The 22,164-nt window shown below is 39.9% G+C and overlaps 1 protein-coding gene across 3 annotated transcripts in view; it reads left to right on the top strand.

Annotated features, from left to right (window-relative positions):
• dve (SATB1_N and homeodomain domain-containing protein dve) overlaps nucleotides 1-22,164 on the top strand; it is an 80,179-nt gene that overhangs the window by 35,005 nt on the left and 23,010 nt on the right. For all 3 annotated transcript variants that reach the window (XM_046621672.1, XM_046621674.2, XM_046621673.1), the window contains one exon: nucleotides 3,047-3,305. In XM_046621672.1, coding sequence (XP_046477628.1) covers nucleotides 3,047-3,305 — 259 coding nt within the window. The remainder of the gene's footprint in view (nucleotides 1-3,046; nucleotides 3,306-22,164) is intronic.

Here is a 22,164-nt window from a genome sequence, read left to right as displayed (position 1 = left end):
GTAAACACATTTTTCACAGAATTAGAAATTTGTCTGTAAATTTTTACGATTTTTTGCGAATGATGACCATTTTTTCATTCATCTCTATCTTTATCTCAATCAGAGACGAAATTCATTCAGAAGATGCATTCGCACTTCTGTGGATGGAAGATTGTCGCATTCTGGAGCTAGTTGACCCCTGTTAACACCGCGGACGGCTTAGCCGTTAGTGTTAAAGTTAACTCATACTACACAAATCTATGCCTTAGCAACACCGTTACAATACTGAATTGAGCACGTGTTCAGATTTCATCGTAGATGCTGACAAGTGACTATTAGATCATCGAGCGATTCGGACACCGAGAGACGAGGCGGAGAAAAGCCGCGATATTCTCTCTTCTCATTGCCATCTCTGCATATTTAATTCACATCCTCTGTAACGCGACCATTCCGTCAAACTGATTAATGAAAAAAAAATATTTTTTCAACAGCTACATTTATAATGTAAAATACCTGCGATAGGAAGATTTCTTTATACTTGTATTGTACGTATTATATGAAAATTATTTTACTCGTGTCGTGATTAGTTATTCGATCTTCGTCATAATATTCGAACCGCCATTCAATTTTGGCCTGAGTCGCCTAACAAGCATATTAATTCGCGAGTGGCCGCTGCTCCCTGATTGGACCAAATGATTTCAAGACTATCCATTTAATGTAAGGGGCAAATCTTCTCGGCAAAAGTTGACTTAAACGATTTTGCTTGGACGAATTTGGAAATTCGAATTTATGAGAAATTGATCGCCTTTCCCGATAATCACGATTCCTTCAAACTTTCATCGCTCAACTATATAAAAGCATATCAATTTTCGTTCATTTCCGGAGAGTGAAAATCTTGAGAATATGAAGAATTTATTAAATTCTAACCCAAGTATATGAAAATTTTGCTTAACATTAAAATATGTGTCGATAAAATTCGCAGCGAGATTTTTTTATTGGTCCGTGACCGAAAATTTTTGTTCAAGAAATCTGAGAATTCGACTTACGAAACTATTTCAGGTTATTCAAATTAATCTGATAAAATTACCATTTTCTATCACGGATATAAGACTAAAATTCATCATATAATAATCTAGCTATACAATAATACAGCTGAAAAAATATTTGTACGTGAAATTTTTTTTTACATATTTCGTTTTTTACAGTATTATAGTGCAGTAAAATTTCTCTGCTGCAATTTGAAATATAAATTGGAGAGCACTTATTTTTCACAAGATCGGGTTACGAAAACCATTGTAATTATTCTTTACAGTTTTGTCATCGTTTGTTGATGATAATGCATATAGATAATAATTGATGTACACAGTTTATTCTGTTTTTATTCTACAGCAGCAAATTCCGCTTACCAAAATTTTAGACAATGAGACAATCTCGTTGTGTAGGCACTATGTTGAGAAATCGAATTAGCATTCGATATTGAGTATAATCATAATTATACAGATACGTGATACCGTTGAACTGGCGCCAAATCCAAAATAACAGTGGACTGTGACGATGCGATTATCGCCGTACAGGTGACAGTTGTTAATGAGCGACTCATTAACCAGGGTTAAGAAATTAAGGTGAATTCGTTCGACGGTAAGAACGGTACAAAACAGTCTTACTTAAGACTCGCGCCCTTCGGCTATGAATCTGTTATTCGATACGACTCTGTGTCGGCGATTTCAGTTAGATAAAGAATTCAGAAATCTGTAACTCGAATCGATTTCTATCGAAATAGGCGGTATCTTCGTTCACTGAAAATTTATTATTCAGGCAGAAAATTTTCCTCAGGAATTTCTTTCGACTCGTCAAATGAAACGCGAAATTTTGCGAATTGAAAAAATCTGGTATCGTACCTGTTCTTAGGAAAAAGTTGTCATTTATTGCTACAAAATATTGTTTTTACTCCTTCGTTCGATCCGAAGCGCAAAATGTGTTTTAGACTAATCGAAGTTTTGTTTGATTTCACATAATGCAAAGTATCTGCTTTTTTCGGGACTACAAGAATTATTTCAAAGAATATTTTACACATTCAACCAAGTCGATTTCTCATCCCAATCAAATACTTTGTTGTCGTTAATATGTACTGATTTAAATTAAAGAAAAATTTCACAGAATTTTAAGAAAATACAAGAAGAAGGAAAAGTATGAATTAACAAATCCCGAACATCACAGGTTTGTTTTATTCTTACACCGATGTATTCGACTGTTTCGAACTGAGTTCAAACGGTGTCAACTCCCAATTAACATACTGTAACATTGTAATAACGAGTATGTATAAGCGCGTATTTCGGATTGCAAAAATCGGTAGGTACATATTACAAGTAGGTACCTACACAACCGACCTTAAATCTTTTCTCATGAGCGTCTTGCGGTTTCCTCGAGTTTAATACCGAGTGCATGTAGGGGTAACAAAAGTATCACGAGAGACCCTCCCGCCTTACCGGTTTTTGTTAAACCCGTAACCATCGTTTTCATGCGTATTCTCCTTATTTTATACCGTATATATATATATACACGTATGTATTTCTTTTTTTTCCCTCCCAAGTATATACTCGGGCAGAATATGGCGTGTTCGAAATGATCGGTCTCACCGCCAAGGAACCGTAAGTGTTTCCACACGATACTATACCTACATTGTATGCATTGTACACGAGAGCGAAATCAGCGGAGCCAATTTCAGCTTGAGAACCTGTCAGTCGTCATTAAATACATTTACATTTCTATGGAATTATCGACGTCTTGCACATTTCGGTAGGTTTTTTCGTTTTTTTTTTATCTTCTTCTTCTTCTTCTTCATCTTCTCTTGCCGTGATCGGACCTGTGGGATATAATTTTATACATTGTATCGCACCGCTCAGGAATTATTTGCACGTGTACAATTTTGATCTCTCTTTTCTTCGCGTTAATGCGCGTCTGTATGCATCTGTATACATATATGTATATATCTATATGTGTATATATATATATATATATATTTACATGTACATAGGTATTATTTTTCTTCTGCTTCTTCTTGTTCCAGAGCCAGGCGTTAGCGTTGACGCACAAAGCTTCGCCTCCGTCGAGACCCTGCAGCGTTTCGTCATTGCCGAAGAGCCCGCAGTCCCATCAGTCCCGTCAGTCTCAGCCACACAACATACCTCAGCCCTCGATTGCTCACCAGTCCCAAACACCCCTGAGCACGCCGCAGACTCCGTTCTCGGCCCACAGCCAGCATTCCAAACCGGAAGTCAATGCCAGTCCGAAGCAGGAGGGTTTCGATCTCAGCAAAAGCGCTACCGGTAAGTCGAGGATGATGATGATTGTTATCAATGAAATTGGAATTATTGAAGGGATTTTATTTACATCAGGTTTTAATTGGTGTTTCGGCGCTTTTTAATAATGTAGCGAAATTCACGCGTGTTTCGTTCGTCTCTGATGATTGCCACCAATTTTAAAGATCGTGTTCCTTGAATCTACAAATTTGAGAATTTGAGATATTCTAGAAATAGGTATTCAAATATCTCAATCTGATCCGTGGATTGATGCGATATACTATTTATCAAATCGTTATAATTTCAACGTAAAAAATATCAGGCATCTATTTGTACGAGAAACAAAGAATTTATTCAATAAGACTTGCTTGACTGTTGGATTTAAAAAAGTCATCGTGCATATGTCCGTATTTCGATCGTTAAGGTAACCGTTTTTTAAGTGAACATAATCGAACCATTTGGAGTGAAAACAAGACTTCCTGTATTATGAATTCTGAATTGTATCGATTACTAGCAATTTTGCGCTGCGTACATTAACAGATCTTTCGCAGCATTGCATTTGCGAAAAATTTTCACCTCTGGGGGTTTCTCAGATCGAGGAGAGAAGGAAGAGGAGGAGACTCCAACTTGTTTTCGACAAAGTACCATTATCTCGTCAACCCCTTGTGCCGTCTACCATTTGCATAATGAAATTCCTTTACAGTTTATACTTTTGCTTTGGTACAGCAGGTTTTTTCTCTTTGCATCCATGGCGCAAGTTCGTAAGGTTGAATAAAAAAAGAATTAAAAATGTATCCGCCGTTCCGAGATCGGCATACATGCAGTACCAGGAAAAAAAAACTACATACTCTGATGATCTGCAAGTTCCGTCGGTGATACATCAAAAGTAAACCTCAGCATTCTCAAATAATTGTATATGCAATACTTGAAAACGAAAAGTTAATTTCCCGTTGATGTTCGGTCCCAGCAGCAGTATTTAGTCGCAAATGTTCTTAAGTGCTGCTACTTCCAAACTTGAATGGATTTGGACCACACGCTGAGAACATTCCACGCATATTCCGTGACTTCCAAACCACAATGTGCGTTGACTTAACCACAGGCCGAGCAAATACCGATTTTTAACAGTTTCGCCGATGTATGATTTACGCAGTGTCGAAAAACAATCTAAACCAAGGGGCGAATGATTATTTAAATTGATTAACATTGATTTCTATCGATTTATACCTTATCATACGGTTCTCGTTGATTTCCAGTGGAGCAAGCTAGTTTCATTGGTTTCCAATGATATCTTTGATTTCCTATGATTTCTGGATTAGATAGAATAATGGAAACTTGAAAACGTATCACCGGAAATCACCTAAGACGTTGGCAGATGATGGGGAATGAATAGAAATCACGCGGTGAACTTGAAATCAACGAAGCACGTGACAAGATAAAAATCAATGGAAATCGACTTGCAACGATTTCTATGATTTCCATGATTTCCAACGTTTGCTGCGGGATCTCTTCATCGCTATCATGTAATTTCCATTGATTTTTAACAGTTTCGATCGACTTTTCGTTATCTCACACAATATTCTGTCATCTAATTTCCCTTAACTCACGATCTGACTTCCTCAACTATTAAGTTCCTGACATCCTCAAGCGAATGTTCCCTTGATTTGAACGCAAAAGTTACTTATATAGTCTTTTAGTGACGCGGTAAAATATTTCGTCCATCACGCCGATGTGCGGGACGTGAAAAACGCGACGTGGTACAAAAAGTGATCGTCGGGTAACGAGTTGAGATTCGGGTCCTTCCACCTTGGGGTCACTTACCAGCAATACAGAAGCGGCTGCGATACACACGTTTGCAGCAGGTCGCCGTACGGCACGGATTTCGATTTAATCCGGATTAGTTCCCGAGGGTTAGAATACATCCCGAGTCCCGGTTGCTCGGATGCAGACTCACACCAGGAGTCCGGGTCACACGCACGTCGATCACCAGGACCGTTCACAAATCCACGTTTAACGTATCGCGACTCGTCCTCGCGGGTCCTTCGGAGGAGGGGCGAGACCGAGGGACCAGGGGAGAAGAGACGCTCTCTAGGATTTTTGGGGGTTTGGAAAAGGATTCCGCCCTCATTGTCAGTCGACGTTTTCGTTCGGGGCACGAAGGGCAATGCACACAAACGCCGACCGGCGCGATGCTCGCTGGAAAGTTTCTTCTAAGCCATTGGAAATCACCCCGTGTGAAATTTTCACCTCCGTTTCGTGACTCCGAAAACTAAGGGCCGTTAATTTGTCCGATCATCCTTTGAGCTCCGCAGACTTTTCGTCCAAATCTAGGTACCCACTTTTTCTTCTACCTCCTGCGTCAGAGTTTCAAGGAGAAGAAGGATCCAGCGATGAATTAGTCTGTTTTCGTAGCTGCGTACACCGTGTAATGGAATTAAACGGGAGGGGTTTGAATTTTCTACGACCCTTCGTGCTGCGCATTTGTCAATAATAAATGTCTGTTTGAAACGGGCTGTAACTTTCACGGATGATTAACTCGGTGCAACGGATATTCAATCTGTACACAGACTGTCTAGTGGCGCGGACTGCAGGGGCGTGTGAAAGCGGTTTTAAGCTATTTAGGGAATCCTGAGGGATTATTAGGAACTACGAGTTAGGGACGACTCGTCGCGCGTTACGAGAGATCTTCAAACAGGAAAAAATTCGTCTAGCTGTTTGACTTTTACCTGCTCTCAGCACCATTCGCGGTGACTACTCGTACCGTCTGTTTGCACTTTACCTGCTAACTGTGAGATGAAACCCGAATCTTTTGGAAAACATTCTTCACTCAAATCAAGATCTGTTCTCGGCTGTATTTTTCGGTTACGATGTAATACGAATATATTCAAGGACCGTGTGTAGTAATCGTAACTGAAAATTGAGTATGCGTTAAACTTTTGTGGCATTCAAATTCTTTAAACCCCACAAAATCTAATTCAAAGTAAACATCGGTTTTTTTTTTAACGAACACGTTATGTCGTTAATCGGAAATTGACATTTTTAACTTCCTGTTGGTTACTTTCCCAGAAGCATAACATTCTTGAATTAGTCGCGATTTGCAACCTCAACCTACCCCAACGACCATCTGACCGCACAGTCCGGAACAAAAGCTGGGATGATAGAATCGATACATTGCACTTTCATTCCGAAACATAGCGAACCAAGACCGAATATAGTAGAGCGTCGACCGGAATAAGAGTGAGTGTAGGTTGTATCATATTTTTCTGCAGATGCTTCAGGATTGAAAAAATTGATGGACTTAATCATTGGGAACTATCTAGCTTGAGATTCGTCAACTTCTCGAGAGTGTATTAAAAAGAAAAAGATAAACGATTGAAAAATATTATCGGTAAATTTCAAAGTAATTGCAACAAGTTTTCGCACAAGAACGATAATGGCTGTATTTTTCTTTCTACGGTACAACAGAAATATACACAAAAGTTGCAATATTATGTTTAAGTTATTTCCATTGTGGGTAAAAAACCGACTGTAATTCAAACATCCTCGGATACCGTTAGAAAAATTGTAAAAACAGGTTTATCAACGTATCGATGTGGACAACGAGACATTTGCACAACCCAAGAGGTGTTTTATCGAAGCGACGATTCATTCGAAGTCATTTCGCAATCTTCGAAATCAGTAATATTAAAATAATATTCTGCATTACTAATCATCAAGATGATCATTGGTGGTCGTGAGAAATCATTTAAGATTACGGAAATCTTTTTGTAATATTAAGAAATCATGAGAAATCAGGTAATCAAAGTAAAATTTGTTTGTCAAACTTGAATTCGTTTAGCATGTTCATTGCAAGCAGAAGATTCGTACGACATAGCTCACAAATTCTAACGATGAAAAAAATCATTCGTATGGACAAAGCATCTGTGACGTGTATCGGCAATCTGATTGAAAAGGGTATTCAGAAAGATTTATTCGAGGAAGTTTCCGAGTATCGAGTGTATCGCGGAGCGGCACAGGAGCATACATTGTATGGGGAATTCCATGCGGTTTCCACAACGTCGGACGATCTCCATTCCCGATTTCATGATAACATCAGTGTCTGATAGTACTCTCAGATATATCCGCTCACATATATTTGTTAAAGTTCGAATTTTCGATATGCTTTTAAAAGTCTGTGAAAAATTACAGTAAATTCCACGAAAAATGCAAAAAATTTATCGACGTTGCAGAAAATGGCAACTATCTCAATTGGGTTGAAAGTCTACGAATTAGATTTTTGTCAGATAAGAAGACATTTATCAGGAAAGTATTGGAATTTTTGAAAATTCAACATAACATAAAGTTGCAGAAAAAATTGCTCAAGACTATTTCGAAATAAACAGAACCTATTCCGACATGTTCTCAAAAACTTTACGATTTTATCTAGAATTTTTTTTTTTCTTCCATATCATTCCGATTCGTCGGAGCATCCCGAATAAACAATATTCTATAACAATAAATCGAGCCTTACAAACTGAAGTAAATAATTCCATACATATTTCCAAACTTCGATCAATAAAGCCAATACGTTATACCGAAATTAAAATTGAATCAGAAATTCTTAACGTTGCAGATGATTCGAAATCGCATTTCGAATTCCCCATACATAATACCTATAAAACCGCGCGAACCGTCCGCGTATTACGTTAGGTTATGTCAGGTTACGTTGTACCGTGCGCACACAGATCCGACATTGCTCGGCCTGAAAACGCACACATGTTAATATATCGAAGGGGTGGGTGGCGCAGCGTTAGCCGGGCGAGAGAGACTCGGCGGGGTTAGGATTATCTACGTTGTGTGCGTTGGATTTGAGCGCGAAGGCTCCCCGCACACGACGGCAATAATCCCGGATTAATCCGTCGGCCGTACACAGCGCCGCCTCGCGGCGTGTCCCGCAACTATGAAACGCCGACCCGACGCACACACGTGCATCCATCCATCCCCCCCCTCCACCCCCAAAATCCTACCACCCTTAAAATCCCATATACACGGGGCGCGAGTGTGAGGAAGGTTCTCCGCCGCGTTTACGGATTCGGTCTCTCTCTCTCTTTTCTCCCTCTCATATCTCGCTCTCTCTCTCTCTCTCTCTATCTCTCTCTCTCTCTCCCCCTCTCTCTTTCCCCCCCTCTCTCGTGCCTCGTCGAGATAATCCCACGAGTACGGAGATCGGATAATCCGCGGAGGCTGGTCAGCCTGGCCGTGTATCTCGGCGTTTGCGAGAGTAGACGGAGGGTTGCCGGGATGAGGGGGGAATGAGGGGGGGGGGGAGGAAACACACTCACAAAGAGGCACCAGGACCAGCGTGGCAGCGCACACAAGGTTTAGAGGCTAAGCGGCTCATCCCGGTAAGCCCTAGATCTCACCCCGGTTTTCGAGGTAGACGGGCACCGGTATACGATAGCTATATATGTATACCTATATATGTGTATATTATGTATGTATGTACATATGATACACACGGTTCGGAAAACATCGATCTTTGAGATCGCTGGACCACCCCTCACATCCCGTATGATTGAGGCGTTTCGGGATGAGGCGGGAAGAGCATACTTGTTGTATAGGTAATTGGTTGCAAGATTCGTCAAGTATAGAGATACAATTTCCATTTAATATGGGTATAACTTTAGGGTGCGTTAGGGTTCATTTGTTCCCAAGAGATTTGATTCTTTTGACAATGATTCGTCATTTGACGGTTTTCAGTACGTCTGATGGGATATTGATAATACGGTATGGAGAAATTTCGTACGATTACGTTGTGGATATGTGATTATGAATTGAACACGGTGTTGAAAATTTAGCGATGTTTCTAATTTAAATGTACGTTTGGAATTGAACATATAAACGTTTTGAATTGATGCAAATTTGAGGGTTGAACAATTACTGATGTTTTAGAAGCGTGCACATGTTTTTGTTCCGGTAAATGATAAGAAGCTTCTCACCTTTATAAATATTCATTGTGGGGATCATTTACGGATTTTCAATTATGCATGGTAGTGTGGAAATATTTGAAAAACTTGACATTGGGATTGGAATTGAAAGTTGATGATTTATGATTTACCGTCATTGTAAAATCGACGCGAAAACCAATCAATTTTGGATCGGTGAAATCTGTAAATTCGGGAGGACGCCTTGAATTTTTCAGCACGCAGTTTGATGAAGTAAAATTCGGGCCAGAAGATTTGCGGTAAAATAATGAAATTTACTTCAAATTGTGTATAATCGTCAAAATTTAGTTCTTTAATAAAGAAAACGGTATATCGGTTATTAGTCCGTTTCGGACTAATTGAAACTGTAATCAAAATAGAGTAATCCATGCTTCGTTGACGTTCAAAAATCATCCGCCACTTTATCAATTTTTTTAGAACTTGAAAGCAGTTGGGTTTCCTTCGTTGTATCTATTCAGTTTGAAACGTTCGTTCGTTAGCTGCTCAGAAATCAACGTCCCATTTGATAAAAAGTAATTCATTAGTCCACCGGCGTGACCTCGATTTGGTGAGGAAACGGGCATCCTGTTTCTGGGACTTGATTCCACCATATAACTTCCACAGCGTCACCGTCAGTTCGAATCCAACCATCAATCACCTTGTTCTTACACATCCATGTTGCTCTCGAATTAGGTCTACATCGCGTATAATTTGCGGTATATTAAAAAATCGTTGCACTAAAACTCGTGAATATCTTGTGTATACATACATATAATACCGATATTTAGAGCTGGAGAAAAAAAAAAAAATTCCGTGAAATTTCTTTCGCAAGGATTAATCGAATAAACTTTAATAATTAAAAAATTGATCATTACGATACTTGGTCATATAATTTCACAATTTCATAATTCTTTTTCTCAGAAATTAACACCGGAACAATATTAGCAATATGGGTTTCCATTTTCGATAACAATGGAACGATCGGAATTTCAGGTAAATAACGGGAGGAACGAATCAGGCTAGCTGAAAGTCTGCGACAGGGAAATGTTCGGCTCTATTTTCGTGCAGCGATCGAAAGAGGTGAGAGAACGAATTTACGATAAAAGGTCGTTCAAGGCTGGCCGCTGTTAGGTGAGAATTCACGTACGCCATCAACCAAAAGCGATACGGGATAGAAATTGACTCCCGTAACTAGTCGGGAGGATTAGCGAACTCGAGACGCTAATTGTGCGTAGGGTCTACAGGCCGCGGGATCGGCGGAAGGACGACGACATCCTCGAGGGTTTTACTCTCCGTTCTAAAATTTGGCGTGAAGGTCCTTGCGGCAACCGGATCAAGCTTGGCATCAGAAGGTTCAGCTCCGGCTGCGGGATTCGACTGATTTCAGCCACTCGGGAGATGGGGATCATTCACTCCCGGCACCTTCCGGGGGATTTCCCATAGTAGTTTGGGCCAGGGAAGCAGGACCCGAACGGAGCTCGAGAGATCCTTGATCCCGCGAAGAGTCCTGGGGACTTCGGATAGCTTAGTTCGAGAAGTTATCCTTCGGATAAGACTCGGGATGTGCAGCGGATAGAACGATCAGGATCGCAAGCCCTTCAGGAGCGGGAAGAGTCCCCCGGGATACGTCGGATTTCGATCATCCCCTTTTGGCAAGGAGTGGAAACCCCGTCTTGCGCTCCTGGTGGGCAAGGGTCAACTTCTACCCTTTTTTGCCTTTCGAAAATTTTTACAAAATATTTCTACGACCGTTACGTTATGTCCTATTCAGGTTTACTCGGTTCGGTGACGTTTTTACGAGTAAAGCTTTGCAGCTCAATCAAGTCTGTCATCTCCGAAGGTCTTCGACCCGTTCATTCTTCTTTAGCAATGCTCTGTTTCAGAGGGGCGCATGTCTCCGAGAAATTCCCGAGGGTAAGTTCATTCGGAAAGAAACGGGAGGAGAAAAAGGAGGGAACGGGCAGTTTTATGATTGAGAGAAAGATATTATCGGGCAATGCATAATTGTCACAGCAACCGATCATTGCGCACTTAAAGCCAAATTACGTTCACCGCTGAGTTTTGAAAAAATTTACTTATTACGAGAATGGAGTCAACAGGCAAAAACACTCTTTTATATATATTCACTTTGCGAGATGGGACCATATGAACTTTAAGGAAAGATACATCCCATTAGTAACGTCAAAGGGTCAAATACGTCAGTCAAAGAAAACAATAGAATCTTATCTGCAACAAATCTTCCTGCAAACTTTTTTCTCTCTTTTCCTTTTTTCTTAGATAAACTTCTAGTTCTTTTTTAATTCATTGCCTTTTGTGTGCTTATATGAACTGAAATGAAATTTTTTGTCTTTTTGCAAAGAATTCATTCTACTGAACGTATCATAACTCACTGAATTTTCAATATTTTGAGCTGAAATATTTTTGACTGAGTAACTTTCAAGCACGGATATTTAGGAAAAAATTGGAGAGAGTGGAGATACTGCGCGATGAAAGAAAGGCATTTATTTGAGTGACGTTGAATGTTTGAAAAAAGAATGAATTAACCATTTTTACGATATTTCATTATTTCTCTTGGATCAAGTCAGATTATTTTGGATGTTTTTCATATCAAATTTACGATTTTATGCCGTGGGGCAATTTTCATCTCGGTGTGCAGCGGAAAGGTTAACTAGTTTACTAATTTGAATCAGCTCTCCGGGTATTTTGTTAGCGTTCTCTTGCGCCTGTAATCTATCATACATTTTTTTCCAAAAATAATCTAAAGACGGTGATCGAGCAAATTTCGGACGATGAAATTTCCGGTTTTTCTTTTGTCAAACTAAAGGGCATGTAACGGCCCATTTTTATCGACCAAAGAATCTGATACTTTTTTCTTTTATTACATCATTAAAGAAGTGACGGATGAAATTTGTTCAAATATCCAATGACATTGATTTTTTCGTCGAAAAATTCTAGTGAAATACATGAATGAATATTACAAGGGTTTAATATGTATTCATTACTTTATTAATGATAATGAAAAATAAGAATCAACATATTCATCGATAAAAGAGGACTACCTGCAATCATGAATAATGAATATTAAAGAATTCTCTCGAACTCCACGACGAAAAAGCATTCCCCTACCGAAATTCGAGCACATTAAGTACACAAATTTATCAACGACAACGAAAAATGGGAATGAGCCGTTTCGGTCGATAAAGAAGGACAGTCGCTTGCCCTTAACACAGCCGTCGCATATATCCCCAGGGTCGTGAGGTTCGAACGTTGCGTGCGAGGTGTGCAGGCGTTTCGAGGCGGGGGCGGTGTCTGATCGATCGTAAATTTGTAGGCCTACCAGACGTCTGTTGTACCAGGAGAACAGGTCCTGGCGTCGGTCGTCCGGATCGGTCGGAGCTCCTCGCGGCGAGCGATTAACGCCAGGAGATATGCAAATGAGATCCTTTGTTCCGTGGCTGTCGGCTTATTTTCGAGGCAAGGGCAGCAGAAAGCCGGTGCGAGTGAACGGAGTTGCCGAGTGGGGAAACGGTCCGACCGCAGGTGCCCGGTGACCCAAATAAGGGCTTCCGTAGGACCCCCGGGAGCAGGAAAACAGGAGGCGAACGGCGAGTCGTCCTCCGGCTCACGCAGCCCTTACGCAACGCCGCGTCCCGCGAGTCCTGCGAAACGGGGGGGCGCCCGACCCGATCCTGCAGGACGTTTTGCCGGGCATGCTGCCCTGTTAGTTGTTTACGCATGAAAATCGTACGGGGACAAAAATCACCTCTTTTTGTTTGTCTGACTTTTTTTGGTTCGTTTCTTATTCCGGGGTGCAATGGGACGAATGAATTTCATTCGTTGTTGTTTATACTAGAAAATTTTACGGGTACAACTGTTTAAATACTATGATCATAGCTGTAGATGCTAAGTTTTCTGCAGTTACAGCTACGAAACTCATTTTCCTTTTTTTACTCGGAACTGTCGTTTCTCGGTTATGATAGAAAATCAAAATATTATTGTGTTATCGACGACTAGAAATATTTGTCGATGCATGGGTTTATGGATTATAACCGTGTCTAGTTAACACTAGGATTATTTTTAGAGATGAAAAATTGTCTTGCTAATTTCACACCTGTCTCCGAATTATTGTCAAACTTCAAACGGTTTTTATGCATATTCATAGAAAACGTATAGAAAGAAGAAATTTCTATTAAGCTACCTTATTGATTTGTCAGATTATACACAGGAACTGCATGTCATTTTATACAAAATCAAATTTTTCGGCATCTCCAAAGCTGATCCCACTGTTATCCGAGTAGCTTGTAAATACTTTAAACAATTGTAAACGTTTTTTTTTTTGATCGCATACTAATTTTTTGCCTCCTCGCTAATCTTACATGGGTAGATAATAATTTTATAGAGCAGAAAAGCCAACGATAAGTTATAGCGGTGGAATGCTCGGGAATTTACCACAAATTAATGTTCAACAGGAAGTGAAATACAATGCTCTGCAATCTGTCGAGCTAATGATTTAACTCGAGGAATGGGAGACGGGGAAAAATAAACGAATATCCTACAACGAAGCGCGTTTGTGTTTTCAGGAAAAATATGTAAAAATAATGCTTAATTGTGATATATATGTCGAGTTAATTTAAATGTCGGAGTGACTTGCGGAACTATCCGAAATATGTACGTGTAATTGTATACATGACGTTTGTAGATATCGATAATCACGTTGTTCGTTGCATATATTAAGCCTGAATACCAAATGTTGCAGTGCATTCGAATGTAAACGAAGGATTGACAAGTCTTAATTATGCCAAGTCCAGTGTAAAATCACACGATTAACCAAGTCTGGTTGCATTTCATGGCGTTTGGCACTACGGCTTCAACCTTAATTAACAAAAGATTTGATCAAATATAAGATCCATAATCGTTCAACTGTTCACTAACCTTAATCGAAAGCATGTTTTTTAGTACTCGTTTTTTCTCATAACAAGTTTCAACCAATATTGAGATCAATCAGTGTCACATTGACAACGAATTATAGTTGACAGAAGTCCACACCGCATAATATATTTCTTACAGTATGAATTCGTTTCTACCGGGAATAAGAACACGGAGGTCCTCATTTAGGGTGCTGACGATTTTTTTCCGGGCCGCCCCGCGCGTCAACTTTAAATAATTCAAAAACAATTCATCCAATTTCTTCAGGGTTTTATCTCAACTCTAACCCGTGCCTGTAAGAGGATTGATTTCCCCATTTAAAATACACGTGTTTCGGACACATTCTCAGCATATATTTTATCGTAAGATTAACAATGTTGAAAAAAATCTGTAACCGCGAGGTTTTATTGAGCATTGGTGCTACTGTCTGAGAAAAAATTCACATCATCATACCATGCAATCTCATACTGTCGATGAGAATGTGTTCAAAACGCGTTAGAGTTGAGATAAAAATGTGAAAAAATTAGGAAATTGTTCTCGAATAAAAATTCGTCGCCACCCTAAATCGTAGACACGCGTAGGCGAGACTAAATTCCACGATAAATCGAATTTCCTGCACGCGTCGTCAAGTCCGCGTCAAAGCGGCATGCTCTCCTAGTTGACCCGTAAACAAGTTCAGTTTGGGCAACCCTCCAGGGTGAGTATCGAAAACAGTTAACCGCGCACCCTTACGGATTGGGGTGTCAATGTCCCGGAGCCCCGACACGGCTCTTCACGGCGCTGTTCTCCTAGGAGGAAGAGGTCACGAAGCAGCCTTACCCACAACCCCACGGGACGAATTCCGGGCGCGAAGTCAACGACGCTACGACGAATTCGACACGCGAGCCGTCGCCAAGAGGGGATGAGCTTGGACTCGGCGCTCGGTTCCGCATCAGGATATCAGGAGGAACGACCTGCCAGGATCTTCGCGACTCCTGAATATCCCCCGTGGCCGAACGCTCCTTAAGGATGTGACAATGGTACAGTCCGGTCGAAGAGCTGTAAAGACGAAAATACCGCATGACAAATGTTTGAAAGTGAAACTGCCGACGTTCGTCGAGTTGAATTTAGTTGAAACGATATTTCCTTGAAACAGAAGATTTTTTACAATATTGTATATTTCAGCTACAATACCATTGAAGAAGTCACGGCAATTGATAATTTTTGTAATGAAAAAGTCGCATTGTTTAAAGAAATTTAATAAATTAGGGCTCATTTCGAGCGTAAGTGAATTTTCTATAAATCGTCGAAGTGATATCTTTTATTTGGCTTTTCGGTTGATCAAAAAATATGATGAGTAAAATCATCATAAGTGATAAATAGTAAATCGATTAATGCGTTGATAAAAGATACTTCATCGTTATCCGATGTCTGATTTTTCAGATTTGTAGAGAATTCGTTTACGAACGAAATCAGATAGCGATCTTTCGAGTCAGACAAGCAGAATAGAATGTTTTGATGAAAAAATAGTATAACAATGAGATTTCTTCCTTTCAAAGAAGTGTTTTAACATTCTTACGGTTGAATGTAACCAGATTAGCTTCAGTGACACGATTCAAAGTTCTGTTTCATCGAGTATTCGTTTCTACACCTTTTCAACCTGACTGTACACCCCGTGTATCCTTGAAGACTCGCTCCTTGGCCGAGGTATCAAACCGAAAGTGCACCTCGGCGGCATCTCCTACGCGCCTATGCTCCTGGTACGAAAATCCCTGTTGATTCTTGGCTAAATCCAAATCCACCTAGCGGCGCAAATGTCGCGTAGGACGGGTGCAATTCGATTTTTATAGGGACTATTTTTACTGCTCTTGATAATGTCGATGAGAATTAACCTAGCCTCTGTGTTATGCGCTACTCGATTTATTTCTGCGTTTGGTGCTGCAGCTTGGAATTTTAACAATCGGCCAAAGGGTTAGACAACATATCAGGAAAACAAAACGAGGGTGAGGATCTTCCTCGGTTTAGTACAAGGATTATTCCCTCTCGCTTACGTCGGAGAATTAATTCTTTATCGGGATAATAATGTAACCGAATGATATCCATTTTACGATAGTCAATGTAGACTATTTTCACACTTTTATAAATAATGTACCTTATTGTGACCGATTAATTTTTCCAAGTGTTCAAGTTGATCGTGAGTTTGAAATTATTTTGTAATTACTTCAGAAGAAAACGCAAAAAGTAGGTATGATTCGTTAACTTTTTAAAACCAGTGTCAAGTATAAACTGGATCCTCAGAATTGTGAATCTTTACGAATTGACGTTTAGTAAAAAAGAAAGGTATTGATCGGCATTCGCTAGTAACAAAAATCTATTCACTTATGGATAGTATAAAGTACGTTCTAGTTCGTGAAGATCGATATTTCACGATCAGACCGAAAATTGACCAAGACGAATAGAATAATATTTGTGCAAGTATGTGGGAACGATGTTCTTTCATGGGCTCCTAGTAAGGAGAGCTCAGCTATTGGTAATCCAAAACGTCCTCTTTGTTGTCCTGGATGAAACTAACCTAACCCAACGTAAGGTGACCTGACGTCCAGGCTGCGTCGCAGGACTCGGTCTGTACGACGAGCTCTCGACGGCATATTATCCTGATAAGAAAAACCCCTTTAACCCTGCCCAAATCTCGGCTTAGTATCGTCCTGGAGGAAAAGAGACCGTACAGCAGCACCTCTATCCGATTTTGCGCGTGAGTTTCATACTATCCTGTTGTCTTAAGGATTCGCTTATCCTTAGAAGTTGGTTGAACGGCCAAGGATCGAGGCTAAGAATGGTGGGGGAAATCCGCCCGATCACCACCTTCCTTGATCGTTCCAACCTTGTCGTTCGGTTTAGAATTCGAAAAATCTTCCGCGTTTGGCCGAATTTTTTTAGGATGATTGAAACGGTCCATCGATGTTCTTGCCTTTCAAACGATTCCCGCGACAGGTTCGCATCGCTGCGACCCGTCGTTGTAGGACGAATTGATCACGGCAAAGTGAGACGAAGGATGCATCTGCAGGGGAGGAGGGATATATCGTGTTGCGCAAAAGAATATCATGACCTCAACTTGATCTCTAATCCTCAAAGCGGTTCTACGGTAACGAAAGTAATCCGAGATTAAAAGCCATAAGATAAGAAAGGAAAGAGTAGGATGGAGAAAAAAAAAACTGTGTGTATGTATAGATATATGTACCTATATAATATAATAATAAAAGCCGATCTTATAATACCCTAAGCTCGAGCTGCTGCAGGCTCAAATCTCTATCTTCCTGCTTAGCCGCGTCTTAAAAATTTCCCAGCCGGAATTCGAAATTCATAATTTACGATCTTAACGGTAATCCGCGACTATAGCTGGGGTCGGGAAGTCTAATACATATTTTTTTTTTCTTCTCTCTTCTTACTTTTCTCTGTGTAAGTATAGGAAGGCGAGGAGGGGGGGGAATGTTTTATATATATATATATATATATATATATATTATATATAAAAAAAGTACTCATCCTTTGATCCTGGATTTATTTAACTGGGGTGAGATAGGACTCGTACCAAGGAGATGCGAAGGGTGATTTCAAGGGGAAGACTATTGATTTTCATGCCACGGATTAAATGCCTACTAGTCGTCGTCCCTTGCTTTGCTTGTTTGCTTGCTTGCAGCCGTCGCGACGAATGTTACGATAGTCGAAAAAATCTAAACCTCTCTTCCCGAAAAGCTTCAATTGCATTCACTTATCAGGTACGATCTGTTACGCCAATCAGATCTGCCGCTGTCCGATTGAAGCCAGACTTGCGTTCTAACATCCTTGTTTTACGATTTTTCGATCGAGTTCCCTGTAGATGAGGTACGAATTCCGTCACGTCGTCATTATTCCTCACAAAATTTAATCCCTTGATCTTACAGAAACTCAAAACAAGAACTGTGTATAATTCGATACAATTACACCTGTCGTTTTGGAAAGCCGGTCTCTTTGCGACTCTTTCTCATTGTCGGACAAGTCGTCAACGGAGCATGAGGTGCCGAATATTTTCTGAATTAAATGTGCTGCAAAACTGTGGGCAATGTGCCCAACTATTTAATACAAATCTCGGGAAATATCGTTAGTAACGAAGATCCTCGCAGTAGATCGATAGTGGAAATCGGTGATCTACGCACACGATGAAAATCGTTCCATGGATCACCGAAACCTCCGATCGGAGTTCGTCAAGTTGCAACGGATACATCGTCGTGCTATCAACACCGTCCGCTGATGAGATGCATAATGTAAAGATAACAGCTAAGTCGGAATGTTAGAAAACTTCCATAAATAAATACAGAGATAGACGATTTTGACAAGGAATGACAATTTAGAGGGGTATAGTTTTAAACGGATACACCTTTTTCACCAATAACTTATACCTTGAACGAGTGTCTGAGTAATTTTGCTCATATATCTAAATTTAGTATTCCACATTTTGTTTAAAACTGGTTAAACTTGAAATTAATACGTTAAATAACTATTAAATTTCGTGCAAGAAAACAAATTTGTTTGTTATGTCTGTCTTTTGGCAGAAAATAAACAATCCAACTCTTGTGTTTTCTTAATCAATTCGAGGTTAATCGTTCATCAGAGTCCGTTCTCTGTTTACGACATCTCTTTTACACCTTAATAATCTAATTCGAAGTAATTTTTCTAATCTGATATTCAAGATCCGGAACGGTTGAACTATGCAGAAAAAAAAAAACAAATTAAAACAACGACAGAAATTTCGTTCATTTCCAAAATCGATCCAAATATTGTAGTTAAAAATGACGAGATCCGGTGATCCTTGAATCGTCCTGATTTCCGCCAAAACTTTTTCCAACGTATACGACAAACGAAGGCCGGTGAAAAGATTGCGGCGACGAATCCTGGGAATAAAATGGTTTGGCGAATTTGAAACGGCCACACGGATCAAAGTGGAATCTGGAAAACATCCCCCCAGCTTCGCGAGTCGTGTCAACAAGACGTTCGCATTGAATAAAACACGCGAAACGGATCACCCTGTAGAGGCATACGCGTACCTCTACATTTCATTGCTTACAGGCGATGCAGCTGAGGATGGGCGGCAAGTTCGATGTATGTGTGTATAACGTAACGTATAAGAGGAGAGAATGACGAAGATCGCAGTTATCTCTACGGGTCACAGCGAAACGGTCTTAATCTTGAGCTGCAGAAGAAGGGTCTTTGATTATCTTTATCTCTGGCTTCCAACTCTCTCTCCCGTCCAAGTCGCATTGCCTACTTTGCTCCCGGTCTTCGACACTATGTTGCTCTTAATTCCGACCGAGGCGAATGGCCCCTTCGATCAGAGAGGGTCGGAACCAATGAAACGTCTAAGCGTGCTTATTTAACATCGATCTCCGAATTCCCACCGCCCGATGATGGAGATGAAAATCTTGACGCGTATGTGACTTGCGTCGCTTTGCGCGTGGAATCAAACCTCACGATTCAACAAGTTTTTTTTTTTTTTTTATCAACATTTGAGTATCGGTTGGAGAAAAAAATGCCTCGGGCTTATAGACCCTTTTCTTCGGGTCTATAACCAGATTCGTCTTGCCATATCTGGTAAAGTCAACAGATTCTTTCGCTACGTGTAAGTTCCTGAAAAAATGTTATTTGCAGAATGGGGTATACGACTGTGGGATTTCCGCCGAGTTACGTAATGCCTTTGAACAATTCTAATTGAAATTTTTGAATAGTTCATACGATAGAGTATTTGTATTTCATTTCATTTTTCTGACAATGATGTTTCGATAGGATAACCTTTGCCGAAAAGTTTCGATCTTTCAATCGAAATAATTCCAAGATAATCCCAAGATGGGAAAATGCTCGTCGAGTGAATCTTCAAAACCCTATTAAAAAAACAGATTTAACGTAGGTACTACGTAGATTAAACTTTTTCACAAAACTTTTTCGTAAGCAGATTTTTCCGTAAGTAGATCGCAATAAATATTCGAATGCACAAGAATCCAATCTCGTCTCAAAGTAGAAAATTCTATAAAAAAAAAAAACTGAAAATTCTGAACTTGAGGAATTTAAAAAAATTCTCAATCCGTAGGTATGTATAATTTATGTCATATGAAAATTACGACTCAGGATTTGTCTGAGGTGAAGAATTAAAGGACTCATCCCTGCATAGGTACAAAATACACACACACGGGTGTAGGATAAAGCTTTTTTCCTTTCCCTATCGAGCGAGAAAAATCTTCATTCACAGTTGATACCAGACCAGAATCCGCGGGTGAACGACTGCGTCGTCGGCAGGAATTGCGAGTTAGTGGATACACAGAGTGCGGACGAACCGGACGCGGGGAAAACATTTGAACTTTCAACGCGATCAGCGAAGCGGCGGCCCTGCCTGAACGAGCTGTGTAAATCGTATTAGGGATTATTGCACGATCAAAAATATCCCGGGGGATAATCCTCGCGGCGTTGGAACGGTGTGCGTGGGTATTAAACTCGATCGGTGTGCCGGTTTTCCCTGTGTTAATAAGCGTATAGTTGATGCTGCTGCACTGCACGTTCCTATCGCCTAAAACTAGGCGAACGAATCTATAGTCGATCGTGGTGTTTCTCCCTCCGCAGCTCCGCAACGCGTTGAGCAATTTATATACGACCATTTTTTCCATATCTATTCCCTGATTTGCATATCCCGGTTATTTCATTTTCGAGAGATTTTTTTTCTTTTTTTTTTTTATGAATTGATTTTTTTGCAGTTTTCTTCGAGTTTGAGTTTCTTTTTTTTTTTTTTTTTTATTATTTGGTCGGGTTCGTAACATTTTTTCATTACCGTTTCGCATCTGTTCGTCGCGTTCGTACGTCGTGTTTGTATAATTTGCAGTTAGTAATTCGGGTGGCGGCACTTTTTGCGGCTAAGCTTATGATTTCTCTACAGCGGTGGGTAAACGAAAATACATGTCCTGAATATTGAAGAGGTTCAAGTTACAAACCTAAATGCGAACGAATAATTGCAAAATTATTTGGAATTTTTGTATCTTACTTTCTTGTACAATGTTCTGAATTTCAATCGAGAGTTAAAATGTTCGTTACAAATGTGACTTTTCAATAACTTGGTGAACTTCATTCCCTTAAAAATAATATTTGAGAGATATTTCAAATAATGAGGCAATGGATGAAGTGGACCGTATTTTTCTTCGTTTGAACTCATTTTGCGAAAATATAATATTGTAACCGTGATACATTCGCAAAATTAACACTCCATCTATGTAGTACACAATATAAATGATCCACAATACGGTGTTCAGATTGTGATTAATTGAACATACTATGTCCAGTGTTGCAATTTGGGTATCGCAGGTTTAATTTTCTCAATTCATACATAATTTGCTATCTTTTGTCGACTTTTTTTCTTTCGTTCGTACCGTGACTGGAAAATACAATCCGGGCACTGTGTAACGCTCTATTTCATGGGTATACTTGCAAATTGCATTAATATGCGAACTGAAAGTATGGATTATTAGTTCGTCGCTATTGCAATTTCCCTACATCAGTAACTAAAAACCCTAGAAATCGTTCGGAACTTAACCCTGGTCCGTATATCATCTGTTTGAAATCGATTAATTTGTCCCATTTTAAGACTCACGAATCAGATTCATTCAAAATAATGAAACATACAATTGCTCGGATGAATTAACGGATCGATGCATTTCGGAGATTTTCAAAGTGCAGGTTAAAATTTATATTGAAACGGGCAGAAAAATCCTTTTTAGCGTAATATCTGAGTAATACGTACTCGCCGAGTTCAAGACTTTAATTTCACGACTGCAGCCTCAGACAGGTTGTAATTCTCACAGAAAGCTTAGGTTACTTTGAGATGGGAGTGCGGCGAGTGATGAAGAATTGCTTGTGATTCAGCATCGCTGCAATGTTGGGGCTTCGTATAATGATGACCTCGGGAGAGATTCCTACTTAAATACGTCTTGATTTTTAATTATTAACGA

Source organism: Neodiprion pinetum, chromosome 4 (genome assembly GCF_021155775.2).
Source record: "Neodiprion pinetum isolate iyNeoPine1 chromosome 4, iyNeoPine1.2, whole genome shotgun sequence".
Classification (NCBI taxonomy): Eukaryota; Metazoa; Arthropoda; class Insecta; order Hymenoptera; family Diprionidae; genus Neodiprion; species Neodiprion pinetum.
Note: the sequence above shows the minus strand (reverse complement) of the source record. Positions and strands in the feature narration are given on the sequence as shown.